This window comes from Cydia strobilella, chromosome 1 (assembly GCF_947568885.1).
Source record: "Cydia strobilella chromosome 1, ilCydStro3.1, whole genome shotgun sequence".
Classification (NCBI taxonomy): domain Eukaryota; kingdom Metazoa; phylum Arthropoda; class Insecta; order Lepidoptera; family Tortricidae; genus Cydia; species Cydia strobilella.
Genome location: NC_086041.1, coordinates 27,571,686 through 27,590,412, shown reverse-complemented (window position 1 = coordinate 27,590,412; position 18,727 = coordinate 27,571,686). Strand labels below are relative to the sequence as shown.

At 38.2% G+C, this 18,727-nt stretch overlaps 1 protein-coding gene across 1 annotated transcript; it reads right to left on the bottom strand.

Annotated features, from left to right (window-relative positions):
- Positions 1-5,618: 5,618 nt before the first annotated feature.
- LOC134743021 (uncharacterized) lies at positions 5,619-18,637 on the bottom strand. Its single transcript, XM_063676291.1, has 9 exons — positions 18,342-18,637; positions 18,028-18,174; positions 17,640-17,792; positions 11,945-12,107; positions 10,533-10,768; positions 10,139-10,256; positions 9,153-9,346; positions 8,229-8,358; positions 5,619-6,039 (listed from the first exon to the last, which is right to left on the bottom strand). Exons 1-9 carry the CDS (start codon positions 18,474-18,476, stop codon positions 5,642-5,644), a joined length of 1,674 nt encoding a protein of 557 aa, XP_063532361.1. The 5' UTR covers positions 18,477-18,637; the 3' UTR covers positions 5,619-5,641.
- Between the last annotated feature and the right edge of the window lie 90 nt (positions 18,638-18,727).

The window sequence follows — 18,727 nt, the reverse complement described above, 5'->3', positions numbered from 1 at the left end:
CAGTGATTAGTAAAGGATATTTATAAACAATTACTCGCGCCCAATGGCCCTGGCTACACCGTGACTTGAAATATGCATTATGAATTATGTAGGGGATATTTGCACATCCGCTTGTAATGTAAGTTACCTACTTGCGACGTATGACCCCAAAGACACGTTACTAAAGATACAAAAATAATTAGGTACGTGCTGATGCTAACTTGACGAGATATCTTAAATACTTACTTATAGTGAAGATATCTTACTCACCATTTCTGACGGGGTATTTTGGCGCTAAAACGGAGTGTGAATAATATGTGCTTTCCTCCCGAATTAAAAACACTACATTTCGAATACGAAGAAAGTAAAATACATGTTTATTTTACAATACAAGTATGCACTTTAGGGTAGGTATTTTGAGGGTACTCTCAACATTTTAAGTAAAATGTTCGTTATTAGGAAAGTAAAACGCCCTAGGGCAGAAACGTATCACTTTCAGAGTACGAGACATAAAAAAGAATACCTAACGGACTATGCCAGAAAATCCTATTTTTGTTTTTGGTTTACCTTGATGACTCCATCTGCTTCATTTTCATTCACTGTTTTGTAAGTTCACTGGGGACAACACAAAAAATGTGCAACCTATTATATAGGTACCTAGATATATACCCACTTTGCTTTGTCAGCAAAACCCACGCGACAGAAAGTATCGTCGAAGACAATATCTCCCTCCATCATCATCATATATCATTTTAAAATGCAAGAATATTTTTTGGCCGCGAGTACATTTTGCAATTTGTCACATTAGCATGAATTATTTGATCGGCTACAACGAATTGTAGGTGTAACGCTTATTTTTGACTGAATAATGAAGTAGGTATGGTACATTTATACAGTAAGTACAGTACTACCTGTGTAACAAACGAGTAATTTTTAAATATTTTTATAACCTCTAGACCTCTACGTATTGACTCTCCGCGAAGACCTCAGATCTACAATGTATCTAAGCGTCATTGTAGATAATGTATGTGCCAACGACACGGTAAAATCTATCAAGCCGTTAGGGCCCTGTCACACTTTAGTGATTTGTGAGCAAGTTGAAAGCGAGGCGAGCGCGCAGCGAGTTCGCCGCGATCGTGCAACGAGTTCGCCGCGAGAGAGAACACTTATAAATAAATTACCAGTTGTACCATTTATTTCTACATTACTCGTAGGTTATATTTGTGACATGAACAAGACTTTAGACATATTTTCATCAATCGTACTGTCCGCGCGCGAATTCCGTGCACGGCTGAGGAATGTTAGGAATGTTGGGCGTCATGACAGAGTAGTGTCATTTTGTACGTACGGGCGCGGCGCACACCCTCCCATCACTTCCTCGACCTCCGAATGTACGGAATTGGCGCGCGGACAGTACCTATACCTAATCATTAACCGTAATTAATATTAAATTATTTTGAATGGATTTGATTTAAAATATGCCTATGCTGATCAAAGCAACACCGATAAAACCCTCGGCGATGTTAAAAAGTTGGGCAAAGCAAGCCAGCAGTAGCTAAATACTCAGGGTCAGGTAATATAATATGTAATAATGGTACTTACTTATAGGTATATCTACATCAGACATATTATACACCAGTAAGTTCTCAAAATCAGTAATAGAGGCAGAGAGGTAATAGTTATTTGTTATACAAGGGTGCAAAGTTGTATTTTACCCGCGAGTGTAGAATTGAAACACGAGCAAGCGAAAGGATTCTATAGGTGAACCACGAGCGAAGCGAGTGGTTCTAAAATAGAATCCTGAGCGTAGCGAGTGTTTCAACACACGAGAAGTAAAATACATTTGCGCCCGTGTGTAACACAAAACTTTTCACCTCACTATAGCGAGGAAAGTGCAATATCCACAGGCGTTAGATCATCTTCATCACTGGAATCACTCATTTCTTTACGATATTATAACAGAAAACTTTGGAAGTTGTGTATTTTTACGCGAGTCGGTGAGAAAAGGTTTTAAGTAAAAAAATTGTTGACAATGTTGACATTTCTGATGTATGAAATGTCAAAGATGCGTTTTGAAATTGCATCGACTCAAATTGTGCGTTCAGAATTATATTTAACATCATTATAAAAAAACAAACGTTTCTTATGGAATTTTAAGGTTTATGACTTAAAATCATTAAATAAAGCTAAATTTGGTATTTTTTATTAGATTCTCAAACCATTTATTTAATGATAATTAATATCGAACGAACCATTGTCATGAGCGTTTTACGTTTTGTTATCTGTCAAGCTACTTAAACACGCTCCATCCAAGGTCAAATTACTTTCCCCACTACAGGATAAAACGCGTTTTTCCCCGCTTGTATTGAAGGATAAACGACAACTTTCCGAGCTAGTGAGGGGAAAAATATTTTTTCTAATGTGTAGAATCTAAGTTCAATCAGTAATCAATTGCGTGTTAATTAATAAGGTAACTCAGTTTATGAATAAGGTAACAAGCATGGCTTTGTCAAATATACCTACCAAAAACATTTTTGGATATTAGGAAGTACACGGTACGAGGAAGACGCCCGGCTGTCGGCCGCCAAGATTTTTAATCACAACTCACGGACCGTCTTCAAGACCAGCTAAGTCTGACTCTGACACTCAAAGACGTCAACTTGGGATTTAGGCCGCGGTCTAGGCAAAATGTTTTCTCAAAAATGGACGGCAAAGTCGACGTTGCCGGTTAAAAAGTAGTTCGCGAAGTGCGTAGTTTATGGTCAGTCAAAAAATTAAAAAGTTAAAAACATTGCAGTCTCGATTTCGGGACTGCAATTCCATTATTTGTCGAGTTCCAAACTTTTTAAAAGTTGAAGTGGCCATATCAAATGAAGGCATAGGTCCATTAAACAGCCAAACAGATGATCAGTACTTATTATTATAATGTTGGTACCGCGACTATTTAGGTGTCTCAAATAGGTTGGCGTATTTTCAGCAGAAAAATACACTTCCATTTGTAATTAAAAAAATTAAACGGCGGCAAAGCAAATCTTTTTACTTTTTTCTGTGAAAATATATACATAAGAACGTTGCTTCTGTAAATTGTTTCTATTATATTTGCATTTATTGCGCCATTTTTGAGAAAAGCACTATATATGACTCGGCTGGAAGGCTACTTGCTGGCTTCGGATTCAATTAAACGGACTCCCAAGGTCGTCCGTTTAAAACGAATCCTCAGCCAGCAAGTAGCTACTTCCGAGCCTCGACAATATATTAGTGAACTAGGCAGCAGGTTGCAGCCGCGACGGCGGCGGCACATTGACGTAAACAGACAACTCAGAGAAGTGATTATAAGCACTTGGGAGAGTTGATCGTTTTAGGGAACCAGTAGGTACCTAACGTATGCGGGGTGAAATCTGGACAAAATTCAATGTCGTATTAAATAAAAACAACATGGTTATTTTTTATAAATTTTCATGTTCTTTAATAATGTATTTAACAACGTTACATGCAAGACAAAGTTTACTTAAATGCGAGATTTTTAACGGCAGTTATGGTACTTTATAAAGCCATCATTATGTGAATTGGAATAACTTATTGAAATGTGAATATTAATTTATCGATACTTTTGTACTTAATTATTATTATCAATTATTATGTAACTTAATGTAACGGACAGTGTATGAATATGATTAATACCAAATAAAAATCTATCTATCTATCCATCGGTGTCAAACATTTTTTTAGTTATAATTTTATCTTCCCTAGGAGAACTTTAGGGTTCCGTACCCAAGGGGTAAAAACGGGACTATTACTAAGACTCCACTGTCCGTCTGACTGTCACCAGGGTAGTATCTAATGAACCATGATAGCTAGAAAGTTGAAAATTTCACAGATGATGTATTTCTTCAAATACTAAAAACAGAATAAAATAAATATTTATGTGGGGCTCCCATACAACAAACGTGATTTTTTTGCCGTATTTTGCGTAATGGTATGGAAATGGAACCCTTTGTGCGCGAGTCCGACTCGCACTTGGTCGGTGTTTTTAGGAAACTTCGTATGCTCAACATATTTCACATTCTCGTCCGTTAGACCATTGGTGTTCTTAAAATAATAGTTACCTTGCCATGAATTTTCAATTATGATTACATAGTTCCCCATAAATCCCATATTGAAAAACAGCTGGTTGTTTTTTAAATTTTGACCGGCTGACTCATTTTCACTTATTTTTTTATTTTCGGTTCGGCTTAACTTTATCGGAAAATGAAAAAATGTATGAAACAGCCAAAATTTTTTCGCGATTTCGGGGTTGGTCCCATAGTAAAAGTTGCTCAGAGGATTATTCCTCCAAAACCTCCCTGGCCACGGGAATGCACTTATTTTTTTGCCACCGTATATAGACTTTAAATTGGCAGTTATGAAGGCGTAATTAGAGTGACAGAGAAAGATGCCCGCAATTTGCGAACTTCGATTTTCGCGGTTACAGCCCTGATAGGAGCAGCTATCTGATTAGGTAATCCGATTGTAATATACATATACATGTAATATACATATACAAAACTTGGAACCTAACTCTAACTGCGGATTATTTTATGTGATTCATTGGGCCACTTGCACCATTCACTAACCCGGGGTTAGCCGGTTAAACCTGGAGTTACCATGGTTACCAGTACAATTTGACACTGGCTTAACGGTTTAAATGGTTAACCCTGAGTTCGTAGGATGGTGCAAGTGGCGCTAAGAGGGAAGAATAGCTTCGCGAACCTAACGAAATAACGGTACTTTTTCTATGAATACTTTATACTATATATTATTAATACTTTTTAGTATATTATAATATATATTATTAATACTTTTTAGTATTTGTTGTTATAGCGGCAACAGAAATACATCATCTGTGAAAATTTCAACTGTCTAGCTATCACGGTTCATGAGATACAGCCTGGTGACAGACGGACAGCGGAGTCTTAGTAATAGGGTCCCGTTTTTACGCTTTGGGTACGGAACCCTAAAAATCATCGATAATGGAAAATGGAAGTGGAAATACATTTTTTATATTTGTATGGACGAGTAAGTAGTATAGGGAGATATAGATATACATATTATAGCTAGGTCTGCAAGACTGATACCTAAACCTGATACGATACTCTTAGGAACCTAATCACGGTCCAGATTGCTGTAAGTACCTAATAGTAAAACACTAGTGCATTAAGTGTTTTTCACTCCGGATCCTGAATTTGACTCACGCGACAATGGAGAATAACAGCCGGGCTAGCACATGATTGACGCGAGAGTATCTCGCCGCGACATAGACTACCCGTCCCCCGTTAATTCATACAGTTAGTAAAAGACGGGTAGTCTATCTCGCGGCGAGATACTGTCGCGCCAATCATGTGCTCGGCCTACAGGACCAGTTGGTTACTTCGCGACTTGCCAACTTCCTGATTTGGTCGAAAAACATTTGTCGATTTTACTCTGTTCTTCTTTCTCAAGGATTGTACAGTTTTGTTACAAAACTTGTACAGTCAGCAGCAGAAGTTACTAAGCGGACTATTTGGGTGTTAAAAAGACCTCGCACGCTGTTCGTTGGGTTCCTTTGACAATTTAGCAATATGATATCGAGGAACCTTAGCTATTAATTAAAAGCAGCTTTTAATTCATAATTTATTTACTTAACCTACAATGTTAAAGCTCCAAACATTGGAAAGGTATCACTATTACTGAGTTTATACTTAAATCTAGTCAAGCGCCCGCAGGCCACGACCACGTCGCCGTTCGGCGCACTTATCACACACGACGCACTTGTGTTCATGTTCATTTGGGCCCTAGTTATTTGCACTCTAGTTAACTTTAGCGGGATTTCTCTTGTCCGGCAACTTTTTAACTTTATGTGTATACTTTTTGTGGAGTATTTGGTGGGTTCGAAGACTGCTTCTCTGTGGATACCGTTGAGTTGCTTCATGAAGGGTATGGATCTAATTCTAGGGCGCCGCGCGACAGGTCGAACGGGTAGTACGTATGGGAATTCTTCTTCCGATGTTTTGTCAGCGTTCGTTGTGTGTACCGGCTTTTCATCTAGCAAAGAACAAGATATTCATTATTAAACGTCTTTTGTAAGCAAATCATTAAATAAAGGGGTGGTGGCCTAGCGGCTAAATGTGCGCCTACCAAACAGAAAAACTTAGGTTCGAACACTGGCAGGTGACAGTGTTTCTTAGCACTTAAGTACGAAATGTTTTTATATATTTATCCAAAATATTTGGTGAAAGCCAACATTGTGGGGAAATCCTCTAGTTTCTAGTCAGGTAAGAAGGTAAAGTAAGGTTCTAGAATGCGAACGGGAAAGTATCTAATATGAAGTCTGTACAATATACATGACCAATATCTTTATTTCATTTCAAAAGCAAATAACTTATTTCTAGCCACTGAATCGCTATCTGAAGGTTGTCTGGAAGAAATCGCTTTTTAGCGATAAGTCCGCCTGTTGTTACCTACTCACTTATGTCCTGTCATTGTTTGTAACATGTATTTTTCTTTGTAGTGCACAATAAAGTATTTTATTATTATTATTATTATTATAACATATAACTTGTCACACATTCCACGTATAGATTTTAACCATTGTCAAATGTTAAAAACTAAAACAAACACGTACATATAAAACTAAAGAAAAACACTAAAACTAACTAGAAAATACACATTATCTATACTAAACATAAACCCCATTCCGACCCCCCACCCTGTCCAAATAAACTTACTTATACTTGCTTACTTAAATATACTTGCGGCATTGCCGCGCTGGATAGCAAGCGATATTTGTTGGACCAAGTAGGAGCCTGAACGGGGATCGCAACCTCTATCACGTAAACGCCGCCCCAAGTCTCTTACCAACTTCTTCGCTTCCAAACACCACGGTCCATTGTTTTTCTCCAATGGTCATCCAACATCCGATATCGGATCAGATAATGTGAAACGCTCTTAGACTCCAGTCTATTTAAAAAGCCACCCGCGACGGACGCCCTGACACTGCTTTACTATGCCACGTCACGAATTGCACTAAACTCATAAGTAAACTATTTTTTCTTTGGTAATCAGCCCTATTATGTACAATAGACGCTGCGGCGGCCTTCGTTTGCCTCAAGTAGACGTCGCGTGTGGCGGGTGAGCCAGACCACAATAGTACATTATTGTCGAGGCTCGGAAGTAGCTACTTGCTGGCTGAGGATTCGTTTTAAACGGACGACCTTGGGAGTCCGTTTAATTGAATCCGAAGCCAGCAAGTAGCCTTCTAGCCGAGGCATATATAGTGCTTTTCTCAAAAATGGCGCAATAAATGCAAATATAATAGAAATATTTTACAGAAGCAACATTCTTATATATATATTTTCACAGAAAAAAGGAAAAAGATTTGCTTTGCCGCCGTTTTATTTTTTTAATTAAAAATGGAAGTGTATTTTTCTGCTGAAAATACGCCAACCTATTTGAGACACCTAAATAGTCGCGGTACCAACATTATAATAATAAGTACTAATCATCTGTTTGGCTGTTTAATGGACCTAAGCCTTCATTTGATATGGCCACTTCAACTTTTAAAAAGTTTGGAACTCGACAAATAATGGAATTTGTATGCAACATTGCAGTCCCGAAATCGAGACTGCAATGTTTTAACTTTTTAATTTTTTGACTGACCATAAACTACGCACTTCGCGACCTACTTTTTAACCGGCAACGTCGACTTTGCCGTCCATTTTTGAGAAAATACATTTACGTACATAGCATACGGACGTCGTCGGTCGCGGGCGGCCGGCAGTAGCCCACCGCCACAGGTGGTCTGTACCCACCGCAGAGGGCGTCTTGTCAAGCAGTCTGAGCAGACCCATTATTATCTTTACACGGTGGCTAAAAAATAAGTGCATTCCCGTTGCCAACTTTTACTATGGGTCAACCCCGAAATCACGAAAAAAATTGGGTGTTTTATATATTTCGGCTGGTCCATTTTCTATGGGAGGGTAAATTTTTTCTTTGCAATTTCGTGGTTGGTCCCATAATAAAAGTTGCTCAGTATAATCCCAAAACCTCTCTGGTGATGGAAATGCACTTATTTTTAGCCACCCTGTAGGTATATAATATCCCTACTATCTCCACCGCGACCGGAACAGTCGTACGCCGGTTCCAGATTGGCGTATTTGGAGTGCTTTAGCCTCGCGGCATTTACATTACACATTTACATTTATACATTTATAAAGGGGACTTTTTGACTTTACCTTTATAATGAAACAGTGTCCGTCGCGGTAAGATCGAGTCGCCCAGCATCTCATACAGAGTGTAGTCTGTCATGACGAAGTCTTCCAAGAACGTCGTCCGCTCGGACCTGAGCAGGCATGTCGACACGTCCTGTACGAAAAATACCATGTAGTTGTAAAAGGGGTGACCTAGCAAATTTACCGAGATAGTATTTTTTTTCCAGTAATTCAGTATTCCAATGCAAATACAATGCTTGCTAAACTCAATAGTCTGGCAGCGTCTATCTATTGATACATCTACAGTATGAATAGTGTGACACGCACCAGCAAAGCCTTCCTGATGGCGACACCGGCGTGGCCGGCCCTCCTTGGTGCATGACCCCGCGCGTCCAGGAGGTCGCCGAGACATGCAGCAGCTGTAGCCAGAGTATGGTTTAGTATACGCACCAGCAGAGCCTCCCGGAGGCCGACCCCGGCGTGATCCTTCCTCGGTAAGTGGACCCTTGTATCCAGGAGGTCGCCGAGACCTGCAGCAGCTGTAGCCAGAGTTTGGTTCAGTATACGCACCAGCAGAGCCTCCCGGAGGCCGACCTCGGCATGATCCTTCCTCGGTGCGTGGACCCTTGCGTCCAGGTGGTCGCCGAGACCTGCATCAGCTACAGCTAGAGTATGGTACAGTATACGCACCAGCAGAGCCTCCCGGAGGCCGACCCCGGCGTGATCCTTCCTCGGAGCGTGGACCCTTGCATCCAGGTGGTCGAAGTGGTCGTTGAGACCTGCAGCAGCTGTAGCTACAGTACGGTACAGTATACGCACCAGCAGAGCGTCCCGGAGGTCGACCCCGGCATGTTCCTTACTCAGTTCGTGAACCCTCGCATCCAGGTGGTCGAGGTTATCGCCAAGACCTGCAGCAGCTGTAGCTAGAGTATGGTCCAGTATACACACCAGCAGAGCCTCCCGGAGGCCGACCCCGGCGTGGTCCTTCCTCGGAGCGTGGACCCTCGCGTCCAGGTGGTCGAGGTGGTCGCCGAGGCACTGCACGAGCGCGCGGCGACCCAGCGCCACGACGCAGCGGATCATCGGCGCCGTCAGCCGCTCACAGGTGCCTTGGGAGAGGTAGTCGAACAGAATGCCTTTGCCTGCAATGGTTATATGTATAATAGTCAAGTGTATACGCCTTTTCAAACCTGCCAGCTGAATTATGGAAACAGAGGTACGAGTATGTAGTTACAGTTTATTTTATGTTTAATTAAGTTTTAAATTAGCATATCGGTTTGGCGGTTCATAATGAGCATTAAATTTGACTAAATAGTAAGGATAAGGTAAGGTTCTTGTCGAAAGCATAAGTCTAAGGTTATTATTGTGTTCTACTAGACTAGCAATCTTCTTTTCATCACACTCGCTCAATATGGAATTGCACGCAAGCTCAGCGGGAACTATAGAAAAAGCGTTTTCCCCAGGGAGTTATGAAGTTTCTAGTATTATAATTAACAGTTTTTTGTCTTTATACTTCATTTTTGTATCGCAAGTGTGATAAAAAACATTGCGTGTAACACGGGGCGTAATTAATAATGCAAAATTTAACTTACGCCCCATGTTGCACAATGTACTATTATGCATTACCTGTTAAAGTAATAATTATGTACCTATGTAGGTACACTTATGAAAAATCAAAAATCACCACCCACCGAAATAAATAAAGATTGAAATGTTCTAGGGTAGTCTGGCTATTATTGGTATGTAGATTGCTGTTCACACACATGTTCTCACTCATTTTTATTTTTTTAAAGAATAACGTAAAGAATATGACGTAAAAAGAAGCATGCTAGATTTTAACTAAAATCAGATACGTGATTATGATCGTAAATTAAAAGCGTAAAGCGGAAGATATTTCGTTTTTTTTTGTAAAATAAAGATAGCGTACTACATACCTATTGTGATAAAGGAAGGCCATGTCCTTGTGATTTTGGTGAGTATTAAAACCATCTTATCTGCTAGAGAGCCGTTGCCGAGGATGTTGGACACCATCACAGGAAACAATCGCTGAAACTGAAGTATAAGGTAATGTTAGTTATACGGCTTTATTCTTTAGGTATTTATGTGCTCAGGAATAACCTTAACACATTGACCGCCAGCGACCCGCTAGGGTTCTCTATTTGTATACACTTTTCGCTTTTGGTTTAGAGAACTTTATTTTTCTCAAAGAAATTATACATTTCACTTTAGAAAAACATAACTAAAACAGCAATAAATAATTGATTCTCAGCTCTCATCTCCGCCTCAGCGGAGTGGCAGCCTAAGATAGTGTATTAAACCTTAACTAACCTGCTGCTGTATGTTGGTATCCAAACTGCAAGGATTAGAACACAGCGCATCAACCATATCAAGCACATTGGCCTGCAGCGGTTTCTTAGCCGGCACATTGAGCGCGTTCAGATTGTCGTCGTTCAGCACCAGCACCGCCAAGTTGAACAGGTTCGGGAATATTGGCCCGATGCGAGTGTTCGTTGTGAGATCTTCCACTGCTAATTCTTTAGGTTTCTTTCTGAGGTTCAATATTGCTGAAATTTGTCGTACAATTAGAAGTTCATCTCATTTAAAAATGCTGAGCAGGCGGCGTCCCTCAAGAGGGACAAGTACGGCGGGTTATCAAACTTCTTGTTCGTTCCCCTTGCCGTGGAGACGTCTGGGTGCTGGTGCGCGGAAGCCAAAAAAATTCTCGGGGAGCTGGGGCGCCGCCTGCAGGAGAGGGGCCACGACCCCCGCTCCGGGTCGTTCCTGGCGCAGAGGTTGTCCATCGCGGTTCAGCGCGGAAACGCGGCTAGCGTGATGGGCACCTTTTCGCCGGGAGCGATGCGGGGTGGGTTATTCGATTAGTTTTTAAAGATTAATTTAGTTTTAGTTTTATTAGTAGTACCTAAATTTCTTAGTTCTTAGGATTCTTGTTAGATTGTATAATTCTTAGATTTAAGGAACTTAGCATGTAATTATATTCAAATACAATTATATTGTTCATTCAAAAGTTAAAAAGTTTAAAAATGTCCAATCTACACCATGGTAAAGACAGCTGGCAAAACCTAGAATAGACTGGCACAGAAGAGAGAAGAATGGAAAATGTTGGGGGAGGCCTTTGCCAAAGGGCACACAGAATTAGCAATGGAAGATAATTAAACAAACGATACCACATATTCTGATAAAAGACTATAAAATAATAATAAAAAAAAACTACAGCTTAAAACTTTAATTGAACGCTGTGTTACGATCTGCAATGCACTTAGGGATAGGTATTTGGTCAAAAAAGGCCAGGCGCTTTAGTGACGTCTTTAGTAATCAGTAGGTAGGCTACTAAGGAAAAGTACAATAAAATTATTTGGAAAATGAGTTTTAATTTTGGAGACATGTGTCCATATTATCCGAAAGACAATGAGTTTAAAGACAGGTGGATTAAAACCGCTAAATATTTTAGTTTTTGCTCATGTACCTATAAATAAGTAGGTACTGAGATTATTATATCTATTATTTTATATGAATCATGACCTCATGAGAGGTTAAATTAGATGGTTTATCTTAAAATTTTCAATTTTAATCTTAAGAGTAAAAGATGGAGTAGTACTTTTTTGTCTCGGAAAATGAATAAATATTTTTGAAAATATAATTTACGATTAAAAATGTTAAGACCATCTTTGACATAATAATTATAGATAGGTGATAACTGATAACTGGTGGATATTGTTTACCTCTTGCTACTTTAGTATAATAATTCTGTAAAGCAGCACTGATGTTGGTGTTGTTGTTTAAGTTCTTCTCGTCTGTGATCCATTCCACGGACACGGTGGGCGTTGTGGAGTACACATAGCTCTGTGACGTCATCGCATATTCAGTCACATTCATCACAGGCTCCTAAAAATACGTATGCAAATATTAATCGTAAATCTTCTGGGATTAAATTATGTTAGGAACATAGAATACTTAAGACACTAACATTAGATCACAGCTAGTGCAACCTAGTTGAAACGTCGGAAAAAAGGTAAAATAATGAAATTTAATCGCGTTAATGACATTAATTATGTGATAAAATATTATTTCTTGCATGCCTTGCTTTTTGTGAATCCTATGTAAGGGATTCAGCAGGACACGGTCAGCCTAGTGTCAGCGTCACAGTAAAAAAATAATACTTAAATAACATGTTTGTATTAAACTAGAACTGCGAAAAATATATTATCTAGAACAGAGATGGGCATTAATCGATTAATATTTTAGTTAACTAATCAATCGATTAAAAATATCAATCGTCATTTTTTAATCGCGATTAATTTAGTTGCGATTAAATTAGTTGTGAGAATGTTCGACTAACAACTAAATTAGTTTTAGTTTCAATCGACTAAATTTCACGATTAAATCTATATTAAAACTACGTAGTCGCCCGTTTTTGCATTTTTTATCTTGCAATATGTAACTACAAGTACGTATGTATGTAACATACGGAGGTACTCGTATGTTGTAACTATGTTAGTTTGGGTAGAATTTTGCGACTTATTTTGAAGCAGATATCTTCATCCGATTGAGCTAAAATTATGTATACACGTTTAATTTGAAATGCTTGAATGACAATGCAAATAATGCCATAATATTATTATAACGATATATTGGTAATAACGACAAATAGCGAAAAACTGTATTGTTTACAAATCGCAAACAATAAAGTAGGTTGGTGCATCTTCTATACTTATAATAAAGCGGAAGAGGGTCGAAAGTCTGTACATGGAAGATATTCGAAAAAAAATTGGCTGGGGACACTTAGAATCGATAACAGAACACATTCCAACAGTTTTTAGAATTTTTGTCTGTTTATCTGTTTGTCTGTTTATCTGTTTGTCTGTTTATTTGACCGCGCTACAAATGAAAACGGCTGAACGGATTTTGATGCAAACTTTACTAATCTGTCGAAAAAATCCACGGCCAGGTTATAGGCTATAAAAATTTGAGAAATTTTACCCCTAAGGGGGTTAAAAAGGGGGATGAAAGTTTGTATGGAGTTCAAGATTTATTTTAAGCTAGCAATTTGAAACTTCGTAAGAAGATATATTATTGAAATACAAGAAAACTAATTTTAGCGTTTTTGAAAACTCATCCCATAAGGAGGTGAAATAGAGGTTGAAAGTTTGTATGGAGTTCAATTTTTTTTTGAGTGCGTTACTTGAAACTTTGTATAATGGGCATATTATTATAATACAGGAAAAGTAATTTTAGCGTTTTCAAGAATTCGTCACCTAACAGGGTTAAAAGGGGGTTGAAAGTTTGAATCCATTACAAATGCTTTGAAACTTCTTAGAAATGTATGATAGATTAGACAAGATTTTTTTTTCAGCGTTTTTAAAAATTCATCCCCCATGGAAAAAGGGGTTAAAAACTTTATCTTGATAACTATATCATTTTAGCTACTAGGCCAAGTTAGGTATCGTTTTTGTATAAATCGGGTATGCCGAATTCATTTATGATATCAAAATGACACCATTCCCGAGTGAAAACACAAAAAAATGAAAAAAACTTTTTTTAATTTCTCTTTACGCTTAAACCGCTAAACCGATTTAGATAAAATTTGGTATAGAGATAGTTTGAGTCCCGTGGAAGAACATAGGGTAGTTTTTATCCAAAAAATTGAGACTGCGTGATTTTGAAAATCGTAAATGTTAAATTCGGTGTTTGCCACCATCGGAATTGTTATAGTCGAAATTATGTAGTTCGGAATTTACAAAATTCGGCTTTTTGGGTTTTCGGAAATATAAATCTTCGTGATTTTCATCATTCGTAATTATGACAGTCGGAATTTTGATGGGTCGAGCATTTAAAAATCGGAATGATAAAATTCGACATTCTAAAATTCGGAATAATATTTTTTCGGAAATATGTAGTGTACCCGATTTGGATAGGTACAGTCAAGGACGTAAAAATACAAAAATGGTACTGTATCGTTCGATATACACCTACTACTCTATGCCGTTTAAATCACGTCAAAAATTTGAATAAGGGCAACAAAAACCTTTTGGAGTGTAATTTTATTTAGTGGTAGCAAAGAGGATGTAATATTATAGAGCGGTACTGTCATAGTAAATTTTGTAACCACACTGCCATCTATCGACACACTTTAAAACTAAAAATGAAGATTTATTAAAATACGATAAAATGTATTTAAATATGGATAAACGATCTTTTTTATTTGCATTAATTATTTTTATTTTTTTGACCCATGTTCTTTCACTGATATGCGTTAAAATTGTTAAATAATAACAAACGAAACCGTTAACGCCCTCTATACGAGAGTAGGCAAAAGGTAGTAGCGACATCTGATCGAGAATCAAATTTTCGTGATTTTCGAGGCACGTTTTTTCCTTAGACTGTATCCATCTATTACGGAGTTATATCTATCTTTGGTGGTAGGTACCTAATTGTAAAATATTTTATCTGGACTACAGTCCTCTAGCGTATCCATTTGTCAACTTTACTTTAAGTTCCGTCTCCCGGGGACAGGGAGATAAATTAGGGGTGAATTAGCCGCTTACTGACACAGACCGAATTCCACGCAGGCGAAGCCGCGGGCACAGCTAGTTATTAATACTTTGAATTATACGATACTGATTAAATCTTAGACATAGAAACTATCAATATTTTGCTGTCTCTGACAATAGTAAAACTCTTTTTAGTGTCACGCGGTGACAAAACAATGGGATAATCCTACTTACCTGGAACTGGAAGTTGTTTGTTGCATTTTGGTGCAAGTGCCGACGCATCTTCTAAAAATAACACGTTCTATTGAATGACACCTCTGCATGTTGTTTATTATATACGCGGTCTATTTTGTTTTTAACGTGTGGTCATTAAACTTACTTACTTTTGTAGCAAAATAATAGTGAGAACAGATCTCACTCCTTAGAAACGGTCAAAATATCGTAAGTAATACATGACTATTTTATTTTTAAACATCCGTTAAGATGTCCTAATCAGTCTGTCAACATAGCCATACCGAGGTATTCTATTCAATTTGCTTCTAACATTAGTCGCGAGAAAATAGTCTAACTAATTAGTCGATTACAAAATTTAGTTGTCCGAAATCAATCGGCAACTAATTTAGTTGCAACTAAATTAGTTGCACTCTATACAACTAAGATTGATCAATCGTCGTTTTCAATCGTCAGTCGCAATTAATTCTTGTAATCTTAATCGTTAATCGTTAGTCGATTACATTTTGCCCATCTCTGATCTAGAACAAGAATAAATTACGATAATAATGTATATACCACTGTGAAATTAAATTATTATTTGATCTAAACAAAATGGTTATAAATCAGTAACATAGTAATTTCATGCACTATTAAACATACAAGTTCAATTATTAAATATAAAATGGCCCTTTAGTACTGATATAAAAACCTCCGGCTTCGAAAAAAAACACACATACATTTGCGTTCTTCAAGTCATAATAAGAAAGAAGAAATCAAAAATAACAATGAAAATCTTCAAAACGCTTTTAATACTGTGTTTAGCAGTTTTTGCTATGTCAGCGCCTCAGTTTGAAGCACTAACGGGTATTTTGGACCCACAAAAGATATTCAGTTTAGGCAGTAGTTTCATGGGAATGGGGAAAAATTTGATAGGTTTGGTGCCGCTGCCACTGTTGAGACGTGCTAAAGAGAAGAAAGCCATAACTGAAGAACCAGAAGAAAATGATAACTGAAGAACCATGATGGATAGTCAAAAATATGACAAAGGCAGTTTTTTTTTAATGTTTGATATCGTCGTTTGCGTAACTATCCTTAGAAGATGCTGATAGCAGTGTAAAATTTATTGTTCTTTTTTGATTATGGTTAATTGTTTAAATGTGATTAGAATCCTTCGAAAGGCCTGCGCAAACCAGTGGAGCGCAGCGCAGATCATCAAGGAGGATTTTCTCCGCGCAGCTTACACCAGCGAAGGAAAATCCCCTGCGATACCGCGAGGGCGCACCAGGGAACACTGGCGCATGCCAGGGGATGCCGCAGCATGCCGCCGCCGTGTACTCTATCAAAAGGGATTAGTGACTGCGCTCCGCCAGTTTGTGCAAGCCTTGATGCTCCGAGGTTAGTCTCGGAGCATTCAAATTTCCACCTTAATGTAATTGAAATAGGGAAGAACATACATTGATAAAAGTTATCTGTGCTGCACTCCGCCAGTTTGCGCAGGCATTAACTTGATGAAAAAAAGATTGTTTTTTATTATTATCTTCATTTCAATGTATTTAAGTATTTATATATTATATATATATCGTTGTCTGAGTACCCATAACACAAGCCTCCTTGGGCTTACCGTGGGACTTAGTCAATCTGTGTAAGAATGTCCTATAATATTTATTTATTTATTATTATTTATTTATTTCAATTGTAAAATAATGCCTTTCAGTGGCATTTAATGAAAGCAGATTTTGTGTTATTATTAAATTATTTTTATCTTGTTCATATTATTTTTTGTTTCAGTCTGTTCTTATGTAAAGTAAATCAATAAACTTATATAAAATGGCACACTTTCCAGACCAGCCTGATTGTTTTAGTATTTCCCCTTTAAATAAGCATTTTGTCCATTACTAGAATATGTGTGAGCATGAGAAATGGGTAGAATTAATATAGTAGTAGCATAGAGAAATAATAAACCATAAGAGTGCTCATTCCATACATGCATAATATAATAACTCCAAACTTATACACAAATGCCACGAACGACTAATGGAGGTATGTCATAACAATAAGATCACCCTACAATGGATCAAAGGACACAGCGGATCCCGGGGTAACGATGCTGCGGACGAGCTTGTCAGGCAAGGATCGAGTGCGGGAGCGATTGGCCCAGAACCGATCCTCCCGATACTGTTTAGCAAGGTACGCTCAATGCTGCTGGCACGTACAGGCAAAACTACACACAGAACATTGGCTAAACCAGACTGGATGCAGACAGGCCAAACAAGCCATGCCTGGCATCAACGGAAAGCTCACAAGGGTGCTCCTTCAATTAGGAAAGACCCGACTGAGCATGGTAACCAGTGTCATAACAGGTCATGGGGTATTTAACAAACATCTTTTTATAACAGGTGTCACAGACAGTCCCCTATGCAGAGGATGCATGAAGACAGAAGAAACAGCCTCTCACGTGGTGCTGGAGTGCAGCAGAGTGGCCCCATACAGGGCAAAACATCTCGGATCCCTGAGAGACCTCCCCAAGGTCCTACTCAACATCAAAGGTTTGATAGGTTTCCTCGAGGAGCTGGGCTGGCAGGACTAGCCCACCCCCATGTCACGCAAAATAGGCGCCAGTCGTCGAGTTGCGGAAAATCGCCCGAACTACAATACAATACATTACAATATAATAACTATTAAATTCAAAATGTAGGCTTAGGCTTTTACTCACGAGTGCACAGCAGATCTTTCCTTCCCCAACAGTAGCATACTTCACAGTGTTTGCTCCGACCACAGGGCTTGTGTCCGAGAGTGTCAGCACTGTATTCACATCCCATGTGTCCACTCGGGACTTCTTCATCATCTCACTGTGTAAAGCAATGGCCTGAAACATGTGGAAAATAAAATGCAACTTTTTAAAGGAAGTACTCAATAGTAAAAGTGTTTAAGGATTTCAACATTTTGATGTGATCAAATACTTCTTGTTTGAGTCTAAGTATTTTACTAGTGTAATATAGCTGTTTGAGAGTACTTATCATAATTATTTTTATTAATTTAAACTACAATTTATCAAATGACACACACCTATTAAATACGACTTACAAATTATATGAACTTACACATATAGTCTGTCGCAACTTATAGCTGACATCTTCTGCCAAGTTTGTGGCGGCCTCTACATTGATCTCAGCACCAACTTGATCGGCCATGCATTGTACTGAGTCGGCACTGACTCCAGCAAACTTGCCCTGAGATGTGGTACTGTCCTAAATCATAAAAGCCATTTTGTTGCACATACTAAACAATATTTAGATTTTTTTTTTATCCATAGACCGTAAACAATAATTATTTTTAAATCAAAAAACAACGCAACTTTGGATGTAGTACGATTGTTGCGAAGCGGCGTGGGACGTCAGAAAGTATGTTTACTTGCCTTTTCATTGAGTGGAGGAGTATCACACTGACTCGAGCCTCCTGATTCTGACGCCACGGATTTATTTCTGTCCCGGTCTCTGCTGCTACTTGCTTTCTTCGTGTGGTTTTTCATACTTGTTGATGAATTTGACATTTTTCTGGCTGTGGTAAGCAATATCTTTGAGGTGTTTTATGAGTTACACTAAGAATTTACTCGTTTTTTATTTAGAAACAACATATTTTAAGTTAAAAACAAACACATCACTAAATCTAAAAGAAATTTGTGACTTGATGCGATTTGATTTTGTGATTTGTGATTGTTCTGTTCTGTTTGACAGTTTTGACACGACGTTTGACAATTCTTAATTTTTTATTTATTTATAGGTTTTGTCTAATTTGGATACT